The 9571-nt window shown below is 42.5% G+C and overlaps 1 protein-coding gene across 1 annotated transcript; it reads right to left on the reverse strand.

Annotated features, from left to right (window-relative positions):
• Positions 1-5461: 5461 nt before the first annotated feature.
• Positions 5462-8883, reverse strand: LOC104513556 (arylamine N-acetyltransferase, pineal gland isozyme NAT-10). The gene is made up of 2 exons (XM_010156953.1): positions 8785-8883; positions 5462-6339 (listed from the first exon to the last, which is right to left on the reverse strand). The coding sequence occupies exon 2, from the start codon at positions 6332-6334 to the stop codon at positions 5462-5464; it is 873 nt and encodes a 290-aa protein (XP_010155255.1). The 5' UTR covers positions 6335-6339; positions 8785-8883.
• Positions 8884-9571: the final 688 nt, after the last annotated feature.

The following is a 9571-nucleotide window of genomic DNA, read 5'->3' on the forward strand; positions in this document are numbered from 1 at the left end:
CTGCAGGGCACAGCTGGCCTCACCATGGGCTGCACCACAGTCTGCTGGGGGATCTGCTCTGGCACCTGGAGCACCTCCTCTCCCTCCTTCTCACTGGTGCCTCTCTCTTACTCTCTCCATCTGCAAGATCCAGTCTCTGGGGTGTGTTTTTCCCTCCCAGAGGCATTATGACTGTCACTGATGAGCTTGGCCTTTGCCAGCGGTGGGTCTGTCTTGGAGCCATCTGGCATTGGCCCTGTTGGACACGGGAGGGTTCTGGCTGGCTTCCACACGAAGCCTGTGGCCTCCCTGCTACCAAAACCTTGCCACACAAACACAATACAGCCATTCAGCTTTCACTGGTTTTTCTTATTACGAAAATTAAAACCTTTGCTTTCTTCAGATTGAAAAAAGCCAGAAGAAACAGTTTTTTTGGGTGGGGTTGTTTTTTGTTTGTTTTGGTTTTGGTTTTTTTTTACTGTGCTAAAAATAAGATGGGAAAAGAACAGAGAGATGAAATCAATTTTGCTGAATTTTATTTTTTTATAAAGCTTATTTAAAAATAGAGGGTTTTATAGTGAAACTTTCCTTTTTTAGAGAGTAAGACAAATATTGGGCAGCGCTTACAGTTTGACACTTGAGCATATTGTGAGTCTTGTCTCCCAATAGAAGTTTGCTAATCTTGTCTCTTTTTCAGGGGGAAAAAAAAAAATCCCATCTTATGATTATGTAAGTCTTGTCATAAAAGCATAATAACAGCTTCAGAAACATATTTGAAAGTTGAATAAAACCTGATTTTTTTTTTTTCTTTTTTGGTGGTTCATGATTGTGGTTTAGCTAATTCAGTGTAAAAAATGATGCTTAATACAGTCTGATAGAAGAATTGTTCCTGTTTTGTGCTGGCCAAGGATGTCCCCAGACAGTAGTTCGCTGCATGGACTTTCTCTGTTCAGCACGCAGCGAAGCCATCTGAAGTAATGTGAGGGTGGAAGCATCATGCCCTTTGGTCAGTCAGCGCTCTGGGCCTGTTGAAAAAAAGTCAGCGTGGTCTTGTCTAAAATGATAGCAGACCTCTGTATCCTGCTTTTCAATGAGAAGTATTTCTCTGTATTACTTCATGTCCCCAGCTAGATGTCTAAATTATTCATTCTTAATGATGACTCTCTAAAGAATGAGGAATTTGTTAAAATGAAGTAAGTAGTGGCCGTTCTGTCATGGACATGAGTTTTTGGGGTTATTTTTCCAACAACTCAGTGAAGCAAGACATGAAACTCAATTATGTAAAGAAAGAGACTGTGCTGCATTTTATGTGTGATATATGAACTATAATCAATATATCAAGAGCACCTCATTAGATATTCAAGATGGATCACACATGGAAAGAGAAATATACTTTTAACCTAGTAAGAAGACCTCATACAGGTGGAAAGTCTGTGATTCATGATCTGAGCTAGTTCTTCTGAGCTAATTAAATGCTACTGGTTCAATTACTTAAAATCTGATCATATATTATTGCTAGCTGAAAAGTTAATGATGGCAAGACATTTTTCTTCCCATGGAAAATGTGACCTGAGCTAAGAAATGATTTATTGTTGGTCATCACAAGAAAAACTCAGAATATGTCCCATTATTCTTTCTTGCTTATTAGTAGGAAAATTATTCCCCTTCAAATGCATTTCCTCAATGGAGAGTGAACTTTGGCATAGCTGTGGTGGAGGTGGGAAAATGTGTTCCACCAGCAACCAGGAGATGTCACTGCAGTTGCATGCCCTGAGGAGGGTGGGTTGGAGGTGGTTTCAGGGGTGACATGTAAAGGAGCTTTTGGGTAATTTGGTAACAATCAGTGGCTCAGATGAGCTCTATGTGAAGTTCTCCTTTCCCAAGGCTCTGTGCAGAGAGCTCTCCTGCCTTGGAGAGTTCTGTTCCGTCCAAGGGGGGGTAATCTTTTGCAGTTAGCAGGCGTTCGGGCATATGTTGGTCCTTAATTCCGTGTCATTTCCCTGAGGTATGGCTGGGAGTGAGAGGCGTGGTGCGTGGGTAAAAGCATGAGTGAACTCTAAAGCGCTTCCTAGAAAGTCTGATTTTGGAGTTTGGGAGGGGTGAGGGGTGGTTCTTCCGTTTCCTAAACATGCCCAACACCAACTGTGAAGAAACAATAGATTCTGGTTTATTGTCTTCAAATCTGGCTGCTCTGCTGTTCACGTTCAGCTGGGGGTAGGTGAGCCGTTGAGATGCCACGGTAAGACCAGCTACTGGTTTTTAGCACAGTCTCTTATTCATGGGGAGTTTGTAAAATGCGCTTTTAAAAGCACCATTTGTAGTGCATTATTGTGAGCAAGACAAAACTCAAAATCAGCCCTATGTGACTTTTTAAACGTACTGTAAGTGCCTAAAGTTACAAGCAGGCGTTTTGTGATGGGATCTTCTGAAATACCCATCTGTATTTCCAACCTTATAAATACAGATATGTATGTATTTTAAGTCTGGCTCGAGCTCCCCAGGAACATTCTGCTATATAAAATCTGTGCTTGAACTACTCTTGACAGAGATGTAAGTGTAGCGGTGAAATATTCATAGTGCGAACCCACATTAATTCAAGCTTTTTTGGCTCTGACGGAGTCTGGGATGTAGGTGCATTTTCATGTACAACTTCCCAAGCTGTAGAACTTTCCCATGCGGTCGTGTTTCTAAATGAAAAGCATTTCTTCTCTGAGAACAAAAGCAAGTTGGGTAAGTAGTAAGCATTTTTGTTCAAGAAAATGTCTACCTGCAAAATTTAATGGGAAAAGAATTCCCGGACACTGGAAGTGTTTGTGCCGGTTGGACTAAGGTTCCTGTTAAAGCGAACAAAGCCAGGCGTGCGTTGCAGTTCGTGCCCGCTCGCGGTGGCAAGTTTAAGCACCTCCTGGCAGGTGAAGTTTTGTCCCTCCCTTTGTCAGGCTGACAGTGTTTATTTCCATAATAACTGCTCATGCTGGCAAGGTGGAAGTATTGAGCACCTTCATCTTTCTTGCTGATGTTTCTCATCTTGTTACTTTTATTGTGCTTAGTATTAGTACCTTAAAATATCCAGGACCAGAGTCCAACCCAAGTGAGCCATCCTGTACCCCCCCTTTAGTAATGCATGAGCTGGTTAAACTTTGATTCTCTGCAGGGAGGGGGGATGTTCAGTGGAGCCATGGAGTTTGACCCATGTTCCGTGTCGTGTTTCCTAATAAGACACTTCATTATACAATTCTACAATCGCTGATGGCTTGCTTTGCCACTGGGCATGGTGTGCGTGTGTAATGGGCAGCTGGGCTAGGATTCCAGGACTTACTCCAGCCTTCAGGCTTAAATTGTCCCGCCTTTCTGTTAATTGGAATAACCATACTTTTAAATTGTATTTGGAATTAGACAAGCCCTGGGTGGAGGGAGTTCTAAGTGTTTCTTCTGCTTCATTTCAACAACAGTCAACAACTGGAACTGCACAGTAGCTTAGGCTCTCCTTAGACCTTTCTCAGAGGTTGTTACTAATGCATAGTGGTGGTGAAGGATGTCAAACATCCCATGTTTCCTTTCTGCATGTGAATGCAAGTTTCTCTGAGGGCTGATGCTTTAAGGACTTGGCTCTTTTCGTTTTCTTCTCAGGCTGGGAGAGCCTCTGCCTTCTACAATAATGCCTTGCTAATGAAACCTCAGAATGAGGCCTCTGGATTTGGTTGGTTCTGTTTGTTTTTAAACTGTGTTTCCACCTCAGTAAGATCTTTCAGTGTCCCCTGTCACCCCTTGCCTGGCCCTCAGTTCCCTGTCCCCATGCCAGTACGTGTGCACCCAGGCCATCATCTGCCCCCACAGCCTATCAGCAGCGAAGGGCCGGCGCGCATCACGGCCAGCCCAGCAGAGGAGATGACTGCTGGGCCTCCTCTTTGGTGATCGTCGTCTTCCTCAGCCTACGAGCTCCTTACCCGGGAACCTGTAGGAACTTAGCATCTCCAGCACAGCTGTCAAATTTATTCAATACTGGCGTCTTCAGTTCACGAGGTTTGTGGTGGGAAGGGTTGGCCAGCAGATCGATAGTGTGATTGAACCAAACTCATTTACTTAGCAAATGGTGTGTGCAGGAATCATAGAGTTGGGGGTGGGGAGGGGCTGCACTCACAGCAACTCTTTATGGGTTTATTTTCCTTTATTTATTTTCAGGTATACACTTGCAGCATTTGTGAGATTAATGACTATATGATGTCTTTGAGCAAAAGGATACGCTATCAGTGGGAGGAATCAACATTTGAGCAGTACTCAGGTTTATCATAGATGGGGGGAAAGATTTTTCAGTGTTTCTGCTTTTTTGATGCATTTAAGAATGTTTCTCCTTTCTTAGTGGTTTTCTTGGCTGGGCTTTTTGCAGAGAAGCATGGTAGGGGGAACAAGAATTTTTCAGAAATGGGGAAACATGATTATGAAATAATTCTAAAGAAAGGGATTCCTTTAGATTTGGTTGCTCTTCGAATTTTTTAACTTTGGCGCAGCTGAATGAATTCGCTTGTGACGCTATAGCTCCTGTGCTAAGTGGTTCTCATTCAGGATAGCCGTATGGACTCCCGTATTTGCTATACAGAGAGGGCAGAATTAAGGGTATAGCAGGGTTAGCTTCATTGCTCTACCTTTGTTATACAAATAACTCACAATGCTAAAAATAAAAAATTCCTATCCCTTTTGGGACAGAAGTAAATCTAAACCAGTTGTGATGCTTAAGCACCATTCACCCTTTATAGGATGATTACTTATCAGAAGCAAAGCTTGTAGGAATCTCCTTAGAGCCCATCAGCCACAGTAACATTGCAATATATACCATTTTCATCACCGGAAAACTACGTACATACCAAAAGTTACTTTGGGCAGTTTACTGCAGTAATAGCAAAAGGGATACACATGATGATTATTTTCATTTTCTACCCTTTTGTCTAAGGATGATGGTGAAAGCATTATGTCTCCTAATGCTCCTTTCAAAGATGACATTGCTTTACTTATATTAAAGGTAGAGAAATGAGATGAGCTGCAAGTGGTTAGATCTTGTGAAAAATGAAGTTTTAAATGTGTACTTCATTGTCTTAATGCTCACAGATGACTTTTCTCCTTATAATAACAATAGAAAATATGTTGGCAGCAGAACACAATTAAGAATCCATACTGCTATTTATATGCTATAGGCACTCCAAAATTCCCCAGACATATTTCTTACCCAAGTTTATAACCAGATTCAAATCAGATCTTAGTTTGTGCCAAAAATTGAACTGCAGTCATCTCACAGCAAATAAGTCTATTTACCTGACTGAAGACTCAAATTCCTGATTTTTCCCAGAGTGAAATGCCCTTCAATCTCATATTAATGTATTTTTCCATCAGTCGCCTGCAGAAGAATCCCACGATCTTGCAGTAGTGATTGCACAGACTGCAGAAGGTACTGTACATACGTAGAATTATTGTAGGTTTTCCTGCTCGTCTAGATTGTGTAAAATCCTTTGACATTAATTGGGACAAGTTTTCTATCTAGGGTTATGTTGAATTTCTCTTTGAGGGTTTTTTCCACCTCTTTGTCCTCAAGAGTTACGAATTCCACCAGATCCATATTTTCCTTGTAGTTGTATGTGGTCTCTGACAGTGTCCACCCAATTAGGGCACGAAAGCCTCCGGTGGTCTGGAGGGTGCAGATGGACTTCTTTGTAAAGAGGGAGTCTGGGGAGGTCTGAAGGTACGTGCACTGGGAACGGAAGTCTTCCACTGTCCGCGGCTCAAGGCTGAACATATAAACTTTCCGACACTCTTTTTTCTCCAGAAGATCACAGTTAGAGAAATTTTGATTCGGGATATATTGTTTCCGTCTCATTTTCTCAAGGTACCAGATGGCATTTTTTTCTGTGAAGCGAAAGATGCCAGGAGCCTGGGGCTGGTCTTTCCCCGACACAAGCTCCATCGGTTGCCACATCTGATAGGATACGCCAAAGCCGCCGTCAACAATGTAGGCTTTGCCATCAATAACTACCTTTACGAGGAGGTGGGTCATGATGCTGGCGTACGCGTTTTGGTGTGGGTTGAACACGTAGGCTCCCAGAAAGCTGGCGTCATAGCCCAGGCATTTCAGGACCCAGCCCAGCAGCTGGTTGTTTTCCATGCACCAGCCACCCCGCTTCCTCCGCACAATTTTGTTGTAAACGTGCTCCAACTCCAAAGTAATTTTCTCCCCACAGTGGATGCTGAGGTTTTCGAAGGGAACAGCACGGATGTGGTGCTGGAATATGTCGGTTAAGGTTTCCAAATCTTGTTTTTCAGGGGAACCTTTATAGCCAGTTCTTGCAAAATACTCTTCAAGGTTCATGTCTCCTGTAAAAGAAGGCAACGTTTTGGTTTTGTTTCTTTAAATCAATGTTTTGCGATGCTGTAAAACAGCTGCCCAGGCTGCTGCCAGCAAAGATGCTTTAATCTACTGAACCTCGTCAGAGCAGATTTAAAGGTAACAAGTATTCCTATCAAATGGTTCCCAGAGCAAAGAAGAGCAGCACACGAGAGGGTTTGCTCGTTGTCTTACAGCAAACAGCAGATGCAATTTCAGCTTGCTATGCGACGGCCGCGAAGCAGGGATTTGCTGTATTTGCATTGTAACAGCGGGGTTAAGAAGAAATGTAAGGTCAGGCTAGGGAGGGTTCATGAAAATGCCTAAATCCACTGTTGAGTGAAAGGAGTGTCAGTGGGGGAAGCGGTGTCGCCTGCCAGTTGGAGGGAGGATTCACATGTTCTTTTCATGAGTCTGCCACTGATCTACGTGACGGTAAATTAACTGCTCGCTCAGTACACATCGCTCCTTCACCGCTTAGAAAAAGTGAAAATGATACTCCCTGCACGTTTTGTAAAGTGTCAAGTTTTATTCAGATAATTACAGCTCAAAAAAAACTCTGACCTTTGCAAGAGCCACAGACCATTGAGTCTCTTGTCTGCTCTGAATGTTGCACAAACTCATTTGGTGTTGGAATAATGAATCTGAATGGAGGCGACTGACCTAGGAGACAAAGAGCACATGTCTGTTCCCCACTGTGCCCCACATCTCATGTGGTGCCCTGAAAATGGACAAGGGGCTGCTTTACATCTCTCTAGTCCTGGCCTTTCTCAAAACTCTTGACTTTATTCCTTCTGGAGGAGGCATAGCTAAGAATTACTGAAGCCTCATAAACGCATCCCTGGTCTGTCCTCCCTCCAGCAGTGCCCACCTCCTGGGCTGCCTTGGGAGGACTCCTCGTGAACAAGATTGCTCAGTGTGGAACTATTCAGCTTCGTTTCTGCCTTCTAATACCATGGAAAGTCACACGCAGTCACCTGGCCTTCGCAATGTCCCATCACAGTCTGCTGGCCACCGGCACGAGCTGGATGCTTGGTAAGTACCTGGTAGATACTGTTTGTAAAATACACTGTAGATTGTCTGCTTGGGTTTGGAGCTGGCCACAAAACATTTTGAAGGCTTGAAGCTTTGCAAAGAAAGCATTAAGCCTTTCGGCAGCCTAGAGTAACTGAAAATATTTAGCTTCTTGACAGCCCACAAAACTACTTGGGAGTCTTTTGTGCATACAGTGAGCTGAGGTTTAGACACCTAATATTAGCAACTCAGAAAGACTATTGTGTTTGGATAAATTCAGCGGTGAACCATTGAATGTTTACCGCCAACGAGGATTTCCCAAGATGGTTTTCAGTGACAGATTCACGATGTGCGTATGCATGGTGTAGCAGCAGCTGTCCAAAGTGAACGGAGAGCCCCATCAAAAACCGCGTGTTATCTTCTACAGACAGGAATTTAGCTTCCAGTGATATTTAAGTGTATTGTTGGAGGATATTCTCAATGTAATACTTCTTAAGTAGAACATAAGACTTCTGGCACTTCTTTTCTTTTGATTTGTAGAATCCAAGCCTATCCACTCCTACCCGCTCAAATTTTGAATGCTAAATAGCTCCTACCAGCATAAAGCTGGCTCTCAAGGTTATATTATTTGCAATTTCTCATTGCAGCTCCATAATATGATTGATCAGTGTTAGATCTTGACTGTAGGAGATGAAAGCTATGGTTCTTTTTAATTGTGAGCAGATCAGATGAAAAGCTAGGTACCGAAAAGGTAGTCCCACAAATGTGGCTGTAATTTATGCAGAGAAAAACATCAGCAGAAGAACTTTAAAGGACTAATTCTAAATGTGCAAATGAAGGTGCTCATATGAAAGTATGCCTTACCAGGACTGTACACACTCCTGACAGTAATTCCACTGTTAAAACGCATTATCTGTCTACCTTTATCCTAATACATCAGCAGATGGACTCTCTGGGGTTCGCAACCAGAGTTTGTAATTTCTTTTTTTTTAATTTGTTTTTAAATGATATCATTTTATTCCCATAAAGCAGATTCTATTGATTATTAGATTGCTTTTTTGCTTCCTTTGCATTTGCAGTATTTTGAAATAAAGCTAAAAATCTAAAAGAATAACTTCCAACAAGAGGTTGTAGTTCTAAATTTATATCTACTATTGTATCTAAACAAAAGCATCTCTCATAGTCAAGTGAATCTCCTCCTGAGGAGCGAAAGGTAGAATTGAAGATCTATTATCACTGTTTTGCCCTATTTAAGAGCCCACATTTAGCAGGTGATATTTTAGCTCTATATTCACATGTTTATATAACATTTTTACTAAAAAGAATATTGCTTATGTTATTGCCCATGGCCTTTACCATCATAAAGAAACCAGGCTGTTTGTTTCTTTCTTTGGAGGTTTTTTTCCAGAGAATTAACTTACCTCTTAAGAAAACTGTATTTATTGATGTATTCAGCTTCTGGGTTGTTTATTACTGGGGCAGCAGTCAGTAAAGCCAGGAGTGGATACAAATGGTGAGGGTTGTCTTCCTCTCTAAGCTCTGCTGACCCTCATTCCTGAATCTTAAATGCCAAGAAAGGGCAGAGTCCACCCAAAATGAATGCACATTTTTGGACTTCACTGATCCATGGGCAAATTAAACTTTGCTTCTTCTCTATTAGTAGATGTTTATGTTTTCCCCTGGTTAAGACAAGACTGAACTTGTTTTCCCTGTAAAATAATTACAGTAGACAGTTGCAAATGGCTCCACAAGTTTTTAAAATTGTTATTGTTATTTTGCAAGGCAGCACTTTGCGGTGGAGGACAGTCATCTACTTCCTTGTAGGTGTGCCGAGTCGCCAAGGTATTGCAGGCTCTGTGTCCCCATGCTCTACAAATGCACAAAATGACCCTTCTTTGCCCACAAAGGAACTTTTTCGACCTATTCAAAGGTTCAGCTGCAGCAGGCAGTTACCTTGGAGCTGCCACACCCGGTCAATACCATGACAGGTATTTATTTGCACAAAGTAACGCATCTCCTCTCTAAAACTTGGCCGTCTGCCTCTTCAAAACGTTGCAGGGCCCTTTGGTTAATTCTCTCCCTGTCGCCTCTTCATTTGCTGGAGGTGAAACGTCTTTTGGGAAGGCAAAGAGCACATCAGCCTGAGTCTAGGAAGGCATCTGAGTTGTAGGCACATCAGGGGCCCCGTGAGTCTGCACGGGTGACTAG

Source organism: Eurypyga helias, unplaced genomic scaffold, assembly GCF_000690775.1.
Source record: "Eurypyga helias isolate BGI_N326 unplaced genomic scaffold, ASM69077v1 scaffold3958, whole genome shotgun sequence".
Taxonomy (NCBI): Eukaryota; Metazoa; Chordata; class Aves; order Eurypygiformes; family Eurypygidae; genus Eurypyga; species Eurypyga helias.

Bases quoted from the DNA above. Each gene is read 5' to 3' on its own strand.
- LOC104513556 (XM_010156953.1), bottom strand. From the start codon at position 6,334: ATGAACCTTGAAGAGTATTTTGCAAGAACTGGCTATAAAGGTTCCCCT.